Source organism: Hypanus sabinus, chromosome 1, assembly GCF_030144855.1.
Source record: "Hypanus sabinus isolate sHypSab1 chromosome 1, sHypSab1.hap1, whole genome shotgun sequence".
NCBI classification, from domain to species: domain Eukaryota; kingdom Metazoa; phylum Chordata; class Chondrichthyes; order Myliobatiformes; family Dasyatidae; genus Hypanus; species Hypanus sabinus.
Genome location: NC_082706.1, coordinates 183,122,944 through 183,138,166, shown reverse-complemented (window position 1 = coordinate 183,138,166; position 15,223 = coordinate 183,122,944). Strand labels below are relative to the sequence as shown.

At 40.0% G+C, this 15,223-nt stretch overlaps 1 protein-coding gene across 7 annotated transcripts in view; it reads left to right on the top strand.

Annotated features, from left to right (window-relative positions):
- stau2 (staufen double-stranded RNA binding protein 2) overlaps window positions 1-15,223 on the top strand; it is a 325,427-nt gene that overhangs the window by 119,685 nt on the left and 190,519 nt on the right. For all 7 annotated transcript variants that reach the window (XR_009514472.1, XM_059982913.1, XM_059982922.1 and 4 more), the window contains one exon: window positions 11,720-11,879. Coding sequence is in view for 6 of the 7 variants with exons in the window: in XM_059982913.1 (XP_059838896.1) it covers window positions 11,720-11,879 (160 nt within the window). In the remaining variant the exon portion in view is untranslated. The remainder of the gene's footprint in view (window positions 1-11,719; window positions 11,880-15,223) is intronic.

Sequence of the window (15,223 nt, the reverse complement as noted above, 5' to 3'; positions counted from 1 at the left end):
TTGCCTAAGTGTATCTGCAATCCATTGCTTCCTCTGCACCCCTTCACCTACCTTCATGTCATTTGGAAACTTTGCCACAAAACCAGGAAATTTTAGGCCAGTGAGCCTGACGTCAGTAGTGGGAAAGTTATTGGAAGATATTGTAAGGTACCATGTATATGAGTATTTGGATAGACATGGACTAATTAGAAATAATGTGGTAGGTCATGTCTAACCAATGTTGGACTTTTTCGAGAAAGTTATCAGGAAAATTGATGTGGGGGCAAGGCAGCAGGTGTTGACAAAATGGACTTTATCGAGGCATTTGACAAGGTCCTGCATAAGAGGTTGGTCAGGAAGGTTTAGTTGCTTATGATTCAAGATGAAGTAGTAAATTGGATTAGATTTTGGCTTTGTGGGAAAAACTGGAGAGTGATAGCAGATGGTTGCCTCTCTGACTAGAGCCCTGTGACCAGTGGAGTATCATAAGGATTGGGGCTGGGTCCATTGTTATTCATCAAATTTGTGAATGACACCAAGATTGAGGGATGTAGTAGAGAGTGAGAAAGACGAACCTGGCTTGCAGCAGGGTCTGGACAAGCTGGAAAAATGGGTTGATAGATGGCAGATGGAATTTAATGCAGTCAAGTGTGAGGTGTTGCACCTCAGTAAGGTCAGCCAGCTGGTCTTGTACAGTGAACAGTAGGACACTGAAAAGTGTGGTTGTACAAACGAATCTGGGAATACAGGTCCATAAAAAGACCAGAAGATATTGGAGCAAAGTTAGGCCATCTGGCCTATCGAATCTACTCTGCCATTTCATCATGGCTGATCCAGTATTCCTCTCAGCCCCAATCTCCTGCCTTCTCCCTGTATCCCTCCGTGCCCTGATCAATTAAGAATCTATTAATCTCTGCCTTAACTATACATAATGACTTGGCCGCCATAGCTGCCTGAGGCAAAGAATTCCATGGATTCGCCACTCTCTGGCTAAAGGAATTCCCCCTTATTTCCGTTCTAAAAGGACACCCCTCTATTCTGAAGCTGTGTCCTCTGGTCTTGCTCTCCCGCTGTAGGAAACATCCTTTCCACATCCACTCTATCAAGGCCTTTTAATTCATTGAAAGTGGCAGCACAGATGGATAGGGTCATAAAGAAAGCTTTTAGCATATTGGCCTTCATATTGTGTATAGGAGATGGGATGTTATGTTGAAATTGTATAAGAGTGGTGAACCTACGGAATTCATTGCCACAGGAAGCTGTGGAGGCCGAGTCCATGTATATTTAAGGCAGAAATCGATAGATTTCGGGGCACGAAGAGGTACAAGGGAAATGCGGAGATTGGGGCTAAGAGGAAATATAGATCAGCCATTATGGAATGGCAGAGAAGATATGATGGGCCAAGTGGCTCTAATTCTGCTCTAATTTCTTATGGCCTAATTTGGAGTATTGTTTTGGTCACCCACCTTCAAGAAGGATGTAAATAAGATTGAAAGAATATAGAGAAAATCTACAAGGATGTTGCTGGGACCGGAGGACCTGAGTTATAAGGATAGATTTAATAGGTTAGGACTTTATTCCTTGGAACACAGAAGATTGAGGGGAGATTTGATAGAAGTATACAAAATTGAAGGATATGGATAGGGTAAATGTAATCAGTCATTTTCCACTGTGGTCGATGGGACTCTAGCTAGAGAGGTCATTGGTTAAGGGTGAAAGGTGAGAAGCTTAATGGGACGATAAGGAGCAACTTCTGCACTCAGAGAACTGTGAGAGTGTGGAGCAAGCTGCTAGCACAAGTGGTGGATGTGATTTCTATCTCAATGTTTGAGAGTTTGGATAAGTACATGGGTGATACGTGTATGGAGGGCTACAGTCCGGGTGCAGGTTTGTGTGAGTAGGCAGTATATAGTTGGGCATGGACCACATGGGCTGAAGGGCCTATTTCTGTGTTGTATTTTCCTATGACTCTATTCTGGAAATATGGAATAGTATGCAAAATCCTGGGAAGAACTCAGCAGATGAGAAGTGACCTGATAGAAATGTACAAGATAATGAGAGGCATTGATCATGTGGATAGTCAGAGGCTTTTTCCCCAGAGCTGAAATGGCTAGCATGAGAGGGCATAGTTTTAAGGTGCTTGGAAGCAGGTATAGAGGAGATGTCAGGGGTACGTTTTTTTACACAGAGAGTGGCGAGTGCGTGGAATGGGCTGTGGGTGGCAGTGGTGGAGACGGAAACAATAGGGTCTTTTAAGAGACTCCTGGATAGGTACACAGAGTTTAGAAAAATCGAGGGCTATGGGTAACGCCTAGCTGGTTCTAAGGTAGGGACATGTTTGGTGCAGCTTTGTGGGCCGAAAGGCCTGTATTGTGCTGTAAGTTTTCTATGTTTCTCGATCAGGCTACATCTGTGGATGGAAATGAACAATTGACATTTCAGGTTGAGACCCTTTATCAGGACTGGGATTCCAGGCCAGGCTGTTTTGTTTCTTCAATTTTACGGCTTACTCATCCATTCTGATGAAAGCCAAAAGTTTCTATATTTGTAGGGCGGACCTTCACTTGGAATCTTTAATTACTGTAAAAGGGTTTAAACTTTAAGAAACTAGCTATGCTCTTAATTTTTTGTTGCTTTTTTGTATAGTTCTTTGTATTTTTGGCTATCAAACAAGTTCATTGAAAATAGAAGATGGCTTTCTGCTTGTTGCAGACACTTAGAGAGCAGAAATAGATATGAGATGTGCATAAAAAGGTGGCAATCTCTCTGATGGTGGTAACAGAGTAGTCAGCTAGTGCTCTTCCTCACAGTTCAAAAACCCTGGATTTGGTCTTAATCTAAGATACTTTTGTGTGGAGTGTGCATGTTTAGAAATATTTTCAGTTTAGGATTATGAGTTGCTCTTTTTATTAGAAGAGTCATCCCTGGAAATTGCAGAGTTGACTTGATAATCATAAGACATCACCCTCAGCTCCATTCTCCTGCCTTCTCTCCATAACTTGTGATGCCCTGTCTAATCAAGAACCTATCAACCTTTGCTTTAAATATACTCTATTCCTTCTGTCAAAGTGCATGACCGTACCCTTCCCTGCACATTATTCCATCTGCCACTTATTTGCCTAATCTCCCAATCCAAGTCCTCAGTCAGAGTCCCTGCTTCTTGAACAGTACCTGCCACTCCACCTACTTTTGTATCATCTGTGAACCTGTCCACAAAGACATCACTTGCGAAATTCAAATCATGGAAATATAACATGAAAAGAAGCGGTCCCAATCCCAGCCCCTGTGGAACACCTCTAGTCACTGGCAGCCAACCAGAATAGTTCTCCTTTATTCCCACTTTTTGTTTCTTGCCAGTCAGCCAATATTCTATCCATGCTAGTATCTTTCCTGTAATACCATGGGCTCTTAACTTGTAAAGCAGCCTCATGTGTGGCACCTTGTCAAAGGCCTTCTGAAAATCCAAGTAAACAACATCCACTGACTCCTTTGTCAATTCTGCTTGTTCTGCCTCAAAGAATTCCAACAGATTTGACAGACAATCTTTCACCTCAAGGAAACCATGCTGACTTTGGACTACTTTACACATGCCTCCAAGTACACCAAAACCTCATTGTTGATAATGGATTCCAACATCTTCCCAACTACTGAAGTTCAGCTAACTGGTCTATAATTTCCTTCCTTTTGCCTCCCTCCCTTAGAGTGGAGAGACATTTGCAATTTTCTTGTCCTCTGGAACCATTTCAGAATGTAGTGATTCTTAAAACATCATTACTACTGCCTCCATAATCTCTTCAACCTCTTTCAGAACCCCAGGGTGTAGTCCTTCTGGACCAGATGACTTATTTATCTTCAGATTTTTCAGTTTCCCAAGTTCCTTCTGAGAAATGGCAACTATACTCACTTCTGTCCCAACACTCTTGAATTTCTGGCATACTGCTGGTGTCTTCCACAGTGAAGATTGACGCAAAATACTTATTTAGTTTGTCTGCAATTTCTTTGCCTCCCCCATTACTACTCCAGTGTCATTGTCCAGTGGACCAGTATCCACTCTTGCCTCTTTTATTTTTTATAGATCTGAAAAATCTCTTTTATATTATTAGCTAGCTTATCATCATGCTTCGTCTTTTTTCTTTGTGGATATTTAGTTGCTCTTCACTCACAATCCCCATGTAATCTGACAGAGTTTGAGCAGTTTTCTGAAGAAGAATGGGGAAAAATTGCAATGTCCAGATGTGTAAAACTGATAGACTCATATCCGCATAGATCCAAGGCTGTAATTGCTGCCAAAGGTGCATCTATTAAATACTGACTTGAAAGGGGGTGAATACTTAGCAATCAATTATTTTGTGTTTTATATTGCTAGAGGGATTGAATTTAAGAGCAGAGAGATTATGATGCAACTATATAGGGTACTGGTGAGGCCGCATCTAGAGTACTGAGTGCAGTTCTGGTCTCCTTATTGTGGCTTTGGGGGTGGTGCAGAGGAGGTTCACCAGGTTGATTCCAGAGATGAGTAGGTTAGACTGTGAGGAGAGATTGAGTCACCTGGGACTGTACTCACTGGAATTGAGAAGGATGAAAGGAGATCTTATAGAAATACAAAATCATGAAAGGGATAGTTATGATAAAGGTAGGAAAGCTGTTTCCACTGGTAGGTGATACTAGAACTAGGGGAATTCGCTGCCCAATGAAGCAGTGGAGGCTACCTCAGTAAATATATTTAAGACAAGGTTGGATAGATTTTTGTATAGTGAGAGAATTAAGGGTTGTGAGGAAAAGGCAGGTAGGTGGAGATGAGTCCATGGCTAGATCAGCCATGATCTTATTGAATGGCAATGCAGGCTTTATGGGCCAGATGGCCGACTCCTACTCCTATTTCTTATGTTTTTATATTTGTAATTAATTAAATCACTTTGTCGAGATCTGTTTTCACTTTGACACGAAAGTCTTTTTCTATAGATCAGTGTCAAAAAAACCCAAATTAAATACACAGTGATTCAGTGTTGTAAAAGAATAGAACATGAAAACTTCCAAGGGGTGGGGATGTGAATGCTTTTTCCAGGCACTGTATTGTGGGCTCACCATGGTCCAAAAGAACACTTTTTCATTTTGTTGTATATATGTATAGCCAGGTGACAATAAATTTGAATTTGATTTTATGTTGACATTGAATTTTATGTTGACATGTAGAAAAAGTATGCGGCTTTTTTTTCCCTTCTTACTTTGTATATTTTCACAAGTGCAATTACGCCAACCACACCCTTAAATGACGTAAGAATCTTGCGTATTGTTCTATACCAACCTGATGGACAGCATAACTCGGGAATCATAATAGCATACTGAAATCTGGGAACCTGTGGTGCAGTGTTCTGACCTGAAACAATGACGGTTCATTTCCTTCCACAGATGTTGCTGGACACAGCCTTCCCCCAGCAAACAATGTTTGTTGTCCTGATTACAGAAACTGCAGTGTTTCACTCACAAAATGCTGGATGAACTCTGCAGGTCAGATAGTATCTATGGAAAGGAATAAACAGTCAACATGTTGGGCCAAGGCCCTTCATCAGGACTGGAAAAGAAGGGGGAAGAAGTCAAAATAAGAAGGTGGGGTGATGAGGAGTACAGCCTAGAAGGTGATAGGTGAAGCCAGGTAAATGGTGGAGGAAGGGTTGAAGTGAGAAGTTGGGAGGTGATAGGTGCAAAGGTCTTGGGTTGAAGAAGGAATCTGATAGTGCAGGAGAGTGGGCCATGGGAGAAGAACAAGGAGAAGGGGCAACAGGGAGAGGTTGGGGCAGGTAAGGAGAAAAGAGATAAGAGGGGAGCCGGAGTGGGAATTGATGAAGAAGGAAGGGGGCTGTGGAAAGATGACCAGAAGTTAGGGAAGTTTATGTTCATGCTTCAGGTTGGAGGCTACCCAGACGGAATATGAGGTGTTGCTCCTTCAGTCTGAGGGTGGTCTTATCGTAGCAGTAGAGGAGGCCATGAACCAATATGTTGGATTGGGAGTGGGGATTGGAATTAAAGTGCTTGTTGTGGATGAATCTGTTGGGGCTGCCTGTTTGTAACTGGAGCTCTCGATTTTGGCCTCCTCTACATTGCTGAGAGCCAAAGTAGATTGGAGTACTCCTTTGTCAAGCACCTCAGCTCCATCTGTAAAAAGCAGAATTTCCTGGTGGCCAACCATTTTAATTCCTATCCCCATTCCTGTTCCGACATGTCAGTTCATGGTCTCTACTGCCACGAGGTCACTCTCAGGTTGGATGAGCAAATCATATTCCATCTAGGTAGCCGCCAAACTGACAGCATTGATCACTCAAACTGAAATAATTTTTCCACCTCCCCCTTTCCTCTATTTCCATTCCCCTCTCTGGCTCCCCTCTTACCTCTTCCCTTTCACTTTCCTCTGATGCCTCTCCTCCATCCCATTCTCCCATCATCCACTCTCCTATCCAATTTCTCCTTTCTTTTCCACCTCGCACCATCTAGCTTCTCACTTTATCCTCCTCCACCACCCACCTGGCTTCATCTATCACCTTCTAGCTTGTACTCCTTCCCCTTCTATCACCCCCTCCACCATATTCTGGCTCCTTCCCCTTCCTTTCCAGTCCTGATGAAGGGTCTCGACCCAAAACATTGTTTATTCCTTTCCATAGATGCTGCCTAACCTACTAAGTTCCTCCAGTACTTTGTGTGCTCTGGATTTCATGCCTCTGTGGAATCTCACGTGTTTTACCTGTCTCTCTGAAAATATTTTTATGATCTCTTTGAAGGCATTTGGGCTAAACTAATCTATTCAAGTTTTGTACCTTTAAACTGCTTCATTCCACTTGTGAGTGTAAAAGATAGTGGTGATGTTCAGATTTGGATATGTTGATTGATGTATCTTGCATATTACGCACAATAATCATTGCTTAGATATTTTTCATGTGGTGAAACTTCTTTTAACACCATGAGGCATTGGAGCAGAAGTAGTCTGACTTGGCCTCCACACCCATCTACGACAATGAATTCTACAGATTGATCAATCTCTGGCGAATGAATTCCTCCTAATTTCTGTTCTAAATGGACAATCCTCTATTTTGAATCTATGCCCTCTGGTTCTAAACTCACCCACAATAGGAAGGATTCCCACATCCACTGTATCTAGACCATTTTTCTAAACATGTACTCAGCCATCAAACCCGCAATCATATGTTAACCCTTTCATCCCCAGGATCACTCTCATGATACTCCTCTGGACCTTGTCCAATGCCAGTACACCTTTTCTTAGATAAGGGGCCTAAAACTGTGAAGTTGCTTGGAAAAATCCTTGATGTCCTGTCTTTCCGGCTAAGAAATAATCACTTTGCAATTTCATCACTTCCCACAGTTTGATAACACTTGCTGCTTGCCTATTTAACTTTGTTGTTCTGAAAGCTCAACCCTCTTGCTATAGGTGCTCAATTTTCTAATAACCAAAACCTTGGGAAAATCTTTGACCCTTGTTCTGATTGATAGGGGTTGTTTATTGATTCTTCTCTGGGATTACGGATTAAATCTAATTCAGCACTTTCTAAATCCCTGTTGAACCATAAATGATCAAAAGTAGAAATATATAATCTTTGAAAGATCCTTCTCAGTGTTATGACACATTATTTGTTGATGTAATCCACTGCTGAATTAACACGTTGACGTGTAGGGCCATAAATTACTAATCCTTCAGCGAGAAGAAGCAATGTGAAACTAGTTAAACTTGATGATTGCTGTGAATGTCAGTGGTTAAAGAGTCAATCTACTGTAATTGGCTAATAAAGCTTGATCAAAGAATAAATGATTAAAAAATGTACTGAAGCAGAAGAGAAAGGTAGAGAGGCAAGGGAGTTTGAAAAGAAAGTGGAGACCATGGGAAGAATAGGATGTTGGAGATGGAAAATTGGAGTTGTTTGAGTCTGGAATTAGATGGGGTTGGGGGGTGGGTGTAGAGCCACAAGTTTAGACAGAAGAAATTACGTAAAGAGAGGTAAAGAAAAAGAGGTAAAGTATGGAGATGTTTGAGAACAAAGAAGATCATTTTAAGATACAACTGGTACCCATGCTTACTAATGCAGATCATCAACAGCTTTGGAGATGATGGGTGGATAATATGAGTAAGAGTGCAGATGGTTTGAGCATTTCAATGTAATTTGTGTTACTCGGCCATTTTATGATGGACTTTTCTGGTCACAACATGCATGGTGTAAAATGCAATATAAATGACGTAGACTACACCTCCAGTCAATTTCTGGTTAAGTATAGCATAGAAGAAACAATATCATATATGTTGCACATAAATTATGAACTCAGCATCAGCAGTCCAGTATCTTCAGTCACACAAACCCACATTTAATAACGATCCCTGTAATGAAAGGCACAATGTATGAGAATGCTGTTAGGCCTGCCTGTGCTCGATGGAGTTCAGAAGGGTGAGAATATCTCATTGAAACCTACTAGATCCTGAAAGACCTGGATAGAGTGGAAGTGGAAAGGATATTTTCATCTTCATATTGAAGGGCACAGCCTCAGGATAACTCTTTAAAACTGCGATGAGGAATTTCTTCTATTAGCAGTTGGTTAATCTGTGGAATTTGTTGCCACAGAGTGTTGTGTCAGCCAAGTCATTGGGTATATTTAAGGCAGAGATTTGAAGGTTTTTGATCAGTAAAGGGATTAAGGGTTATGGGGAGCAGGCTGGAGAATAAGGTTAGAAACCAACTACCATGATTGAATGGTGAAGCACTTGATGGGCCGAATGGCTTAATTCTGCTCTTATGTCTTATGCTCTTAATTTATGTTATTGCATCTAGTAGTATGCCATATTAAGTTTTCTATATTAAGATCCGATACAGAGCAAAAATCCAATCAACCTGTACACGCTGCACTCTGATCCTGGATGATCAGATTTTCTAGACAATCGGATGTTTCTTGTTTCTAACTATCAAAATATACTTTTAATTCACCATTTTTAGATACTATAGAGTATTAAACAAAACTTTTCAGTAAGTTTAGAGGGAGCACAGGAAATTGATCTCAGTCTGATTAAGGAAAATTCATGAACCAAAGCCATGATCAGTCCAATGAGAGTGTGGGAGCAGATCCCCAGTGAGATGGAAAGGACCATGGAAGCTGGAGCTCCAGTGTGTAAAAGATGAAAGTACATTTATTATTAAAGTACAACTATGTCACCATATGCATCTCTGAGATTCATTTCTTGTGGGCATACTCAAGAAATGAAATCAATCCAATGACCGTAATGGAGTAAGACTGCACCAAGAGGGCAGACTACTGGTGTGCAAATACAAAAAAATACAGAAATAGTAATAAATAAAATTTTAAGAGTGTTGACTTCTTTTCAGCTTTGGGGTAGGGCTGGGTGTGAATTACAAATAGATTTATCTTGGGGGGAAATGCGAATACGAGTTTCATTAAGGATGTGTATGGTATTTGAAGTTTTGCAATGAGTATGACAGCAACAAGCTACCTTAGTGACAAAGAAGTAAATTAAAACTCCTATAGCCCTGGGGACTTTTTTTTTTAACAGACTATTGAATGGTACTCTTAGAAATATCCCAAGACACTTATAATTTCTTTCTTTTCGATGTTGTGCGCTAGTATAAAAATGTTTTAAGTGAATCAAGTGAATTTAAAGAAAATACAGGAAACAAAACTTGACGAGTTTAATTGGAATTTAAAAGAAGTGTAGAAAATGGGGCCTTGTTGAGTTTAAAAAGAATGTGGCGAGCGTCACCCAGTAATCCAGTTGCCAAGCCATCAGGACTCCTAATTGGTAGGACAGCAGATTATCAGGGTTTTATTGTAAATATTTTATTTTCAACAAAACTTAGACTAGATGGTCTCAAATCTCCCTTAGGTCAAGTAAGCAGTTGGAATCTCAGTTGTGCACATCAATGGATAGTGCACAAATGTTGTCAGAATTTCTGCTTATTCTCCTCGGTTTTATTTTTATTCATTGAGTAAAAGCAAGATCAAAAATAATTTTGATGATTTCACAGTTGAATTGTTGTAGAGCATAAAATAAGACAGCAGAGAAATAAGCAGAGTCCTTCATGCATCTATTGAACTAAACCATCAAGAATAAGCGGAGAAATATTGCGCAAGAGTTATAGTTTATGACACAAAAGTAGTTTAATAAGCATTGTATATGATCGATTAGTTCTGGAAGAGGAGGTCTTTTGGGCATTTTCCTCTTAAATTCTGAAAAGTTGCCAACAGAAAAATATATACGTCCATATTCTTGATTATATATTTTAAAATCCATGATTTTTAAAAAAAATTCCAACTTTAAGAATGAGATTAATTCTGTCTGAATTGGGAATTGGACTCCCTTTAAAATAGCTGCGATAACATCGTCATGCATTTTCAACACACCAGCTCAACGATTTCTAATATGTCGGAGTGTTGGCAGCATCATGTTCCATTCAAGTGCTTGTCTGTTGAACTGGAAATGAGTGAGCAAATTGCAAACAACCATCTCTTTACTGAGTTGAACTGCACAGATTCAGTAGAATAAAGTAAAGACACCTTAAATCATCATTAAGTGTCTTTGATCCTCAGTGTGTTCTTGCACACAGGAGCTTATAATGTATTGAATTGACCTTATTACTTGCGTCCTTCACATACATGAGGAGTAAAATTCTTTATGTTACATCTCCATCTAAATGTTCAATGTGCAATTTGTAGTAATTTGTAACAGCAGTACGTACAGTAAGATAAACAACAGAACAGTCAATATACTTATAAATACAGTTGTGTCAGCTTGAATTAATCAATCTGATGGCCTGGTGTAAGAAGCTGTCCTGGACCCTGTTAGTTCTTGCTTTTATTCTGTGGTACTGTTTCCCAGCTTCCACTTCATTTCAAGTGTAGGCTGAGTGTGATGCTTTATTCTTCAGAATACTGAGATTTTATGATACCCTTGATAGTTGTGCTACTTGTTAAGTGTGAAGAGGTTGTTATAAATGTATGAAAGATATTTTGGATGTAGGAATACAGAACTTCAGTCAAATGGTAGTAGAGGTGCAAGTCAACTTGAGTACTGAAATAGGCTGAGGGGATGAGTGATCCTGTTTTCCTGCCTGTGTTTATTCAATGAGTTTGTGGTTGAAATAAGCTATAAGTAATATCAGGGCTCGAGATGTGAAGAGTTGCTACTTGGATAATTGCTGAATATAGGCCACTTTTAGCATGTAGTTGGTTTCTCACGGGGGGGGGGGGGGAGAGAGAGAGAGAGTTTGACTTGAATTTTGCAGCAAAGAATTTTTTTTGCATATTGGAGCATTAACAATGTAACATTTTATTAAGGTTGAGAGAAACTGATTAAATTACAAGGCCAACAATGACAAGAATGTTTTGCATTCCATGGATGCTGCCTCTAATTGTTTATGACAATTGTCAACAACAGATTTCTTTAAAAAATCATCTTCCTCTTGGGGTGGCTGGGGTGTGGTAGTCTCCACTTGGATATTTTGCCAATAAGTTTGCCGAGATTTCATATACCTACCCCACTGGCACCCAAATAAATGCTCTGTTTTATCTACAGTTACAAACACAAGACCAGCTGGCAACAATCAACTGTTATTTAATTGTTAATTGTCTCAGAGTTCACAAGAACTGCATGGTGCAACAAAGTGATCATTGTTAACAAACCCAAGGTGAGTTCTGCTTGTCTCAAAATATGTTTGTTGACTTTTGCTCAACACAGGTACCATTATCCAACTCCCAAATTATTTTATGTCCAGTTGCTTGTGGGTCATTCGGAATTTATTGGAGAAGGACGGACTCGTCAAGCTGCTAGACACAATGCTGCTATGAAAGCCCTTCAGGCTCTTCGTGATAAACCAATTCCAGAAAGGACATGTCGGGTAAATATTTATCAATCACCAGAATCTGAATAATCTGCATTAATTTTGCTAGCTTGTCTTAAATGGTTTACCCATTGCTAAAAGGTTTATCTTCACTAAAAGTTTTAATAATATCTTCCCGTTACATGCTTACACTATAGAGTAACCCCCTTCTTTCCCTTCCCCTCCCCAATTTTATACCAAAAATAGTTGTGGTTTCTGGAATAACTTTGCACTCTGGGACACACTAAAGTAGTAGTCCTTTTGGTAGATTCATTAGTGGTGACTTCCATTTTGCAGATGTGCCCAGTTCTATTTTTTATAGTGATCAGGAACAGAAAATCTAGCAGATTTTTCTTTCCATTACCCAGGGATCTGAAATCCATTCTGCTCCAGTTGCTTGCCTGTAGCACCTTGGGACATTTTCTGATTTAATATTTCGTTCCAAATTATAACTTGCCTTTGGAATTTTATTTCAATAGGGGAAGCTACCTAAATTATGTTAAGGATATTTTTAAATTAATGTGCTATCTAAAATATGGGCATTTTTTTCACTTCATGTCCTGAACAAAGCACAGATGTCTGCCAAGAATTAAAGTGGGCGACTTGTTCCAGTGCTGCATAAAACTATTGATGGTTTTATTTCCCTAATTGAGGCAGAGGGTAAGATTACATCGAATGAGGTAAACCAACCCTCATAACAAACACTCATAAGATAGGAATCCATTGTTTTTGCATCCAAAATTCTCATGCAGCTAGTAAAATTTCTAAGAATATTGAGCAATATTTAACTTTTTTCAAAACCATATGTGGCACACAGTTAATACATTAATAGATAGGGACCACGCTGTTGTATGCTGATTAAACAGCAGCATCTTTTAAAAAGAATTGGCACTTCCTGTGATGGTGGGTACATTTATTTGATTTCTCTTTGTCCTATCTTGAATTAATGCTGCCTACCTTAAAATTTAGACATTTATTTAGAAGGATAATGAGATATTATATAGTTTAGCAGCTTATTTAATGGTTTAAGCATAGCATACTGGTGTGTTACGTAAAGTAATGTTTGTATTAGGCAATTCTCATGCAGCTAGCATATTTATATAACTGACCTGACCCCATTCTCCATGATGTCAGATTCTTGAGAAGGTTCTGTAGAAGGATAAAATAGATATTGGGGAGGACTGCAAATATCTCAGAGAGACTAAAATGGATCTGAGTCATCTGAGCTTTAGTTAATACTGTCCTCTCCTGCATCTCCACCATTTCTTGGGCATCTGCCCTCAATCCATCTTCACAGGGATAGAGTTCCTCCTGTCCTCGCCTACCACCCCCGAGCCTCCGCATCCAGCACATTATTCTTTGCACATTCTACTTAACACCAAACTCACCTTAACCTCCCCCTCTCACTCTCCACTTTCCACTCCGCAGGGATCATGCTCCATGATTCCCTTGTCCGTTCATCCCTTCCCCACTGATTGACCTCCCGGCACATATCCCTGCAGGTGGAAGAAAAGCTACACCTGTCTGTTCATCTTCTCCATTACTTCCCTTCAGGGCCCCAAACGGTCCTTCTAGTGAGGCAACACTTCACCTGCAAATCAGTTGGGGTCCTCTACTGTATCTGGTAATCCTGATGCGGCCTCCCCTACATTGGTGTGGCCCAATGTAGAACGGGGGGACCATCTGCAACAAGCAAGATTTTCTGATGGCCAGACATTTTAATTCCAGTTCCCATTCCTATCCTGACACGTCAATTCATGCCCTCCTCTACTGTCATTGTAATGCTACTCTCAGGTTGGAAGAACAATACCTTTTATTTCCTCTGGGTAGCCTCCAGCTTGATGGCATGAACATTGATTACTGTAAGCGAGTAATTTTCCCCTTCCCTCTTCTTCCATTCCCCACTCTGGCTCCCCTCTTTACTCTTCTCACCTGCCTATCACCTTCCCTGGTGCCCATCCTCCTTTCCTTTCTCCTATGGACCAATCCCTTTTCCTAGCTGATACCTTCTTCTTCAGCCAATGACCTTTTCTTCCTATAACCTCCCAGCATCTTGCTACAAACCCCTCTTCCACAATCCTGGCTTCACCTATCACTTTCTAGCTTGTACTCCTTCCCCTCCCACCATCTTCTTGTTCTGGCTTCTTCCTTTTTAATCATGATGAAGATTTTCAATCTGAAATGTCAACTGTTAATGACTTTCCATAGATGCTGCATTAACTGCTGAGTTCCTCAAGTATTTTTTGTGTGTTACTCTGGATTTTCAGCATCTGCATCACTTGTGTCTTTACTTAATGAGTTGGGCTCCCGTGGCAGACAAGTATGCTAGTTACCTGGATACAATTCCTCATCCTTATTTTAGGAAAACTTAGCTTTAATAATTAATGGTTTATTTAGCTAACAGAAAAGAATGGGGATCACCGATTGAAACTATGCAACCTGTTTGGGAAATGATGACTCTGTAGAATTTGTTAGAAACTGATGAGAATGAGGAAGTTTTTGAGTTACAGAATCATGTATTAGTCATGGTCTGCCATTGCTGGAGACAGTATTTTACAAGGTGAGCACTCACACAGTTCATTCTAGAAGTAATGAGGGTTTCAGCAGTAAATCGGTTGAAATAGGTTATGGGTGAGAAATGAAATCAATAATTTGATTTTTGGGGCAATTAGAAAGCACAACAAAACTCCAGAAATCAACAATAGCAGCAGAGGGGCCAAGTTGGACATAAGAGCACTCATTTAAAAAGTAGCTTGGTGCTTGTGAATGAACCCTTTGAGATGGTGTGCAAGTAATGAATCAATAGAATCTGAAGATTAGATGCTATCCATTAGAAGTAGACACAATTAGTGCAGTCAATGCAACAAGGCACAGCAACGGAAGTGCTACTGAAGTAAGTAACAGAGAATAGGATGGCCAAAGAGCTGCAAGAGGTGCAGTCATTTAATGGGACGGGTTGATAGCAGATCAATATGGTCAATTTTGTGACTAGTAAGAAACTGAAAGCGAACTGATAAAGTACAGTCACATGCAACTGTTAATAACAATGGGTTTAATGCAGTTGGCTTTGTCACCAACAGTACAGCAAATACAATGGAAGTTAGTTTCAGACAGATACAAACATGCATCTGCCATTGCACTCAGTTGCTGAACTCCATATCAGATTGGAATTCTTTTGATTTCAGTGGAGATTCACAGTTTGCAGATGGAAAAGGCAAAGGGGAAATACTTTTAAAAAATAGTTTCATGTTTTAATTATCTCTAGTGCCTTTATGAGACTTCAATAATTTTTCAAAATTTTTTAATCATTCCCTTCAATTTTATTAGTTTATAAATGACCATTGATTTAATTTTTATTTATT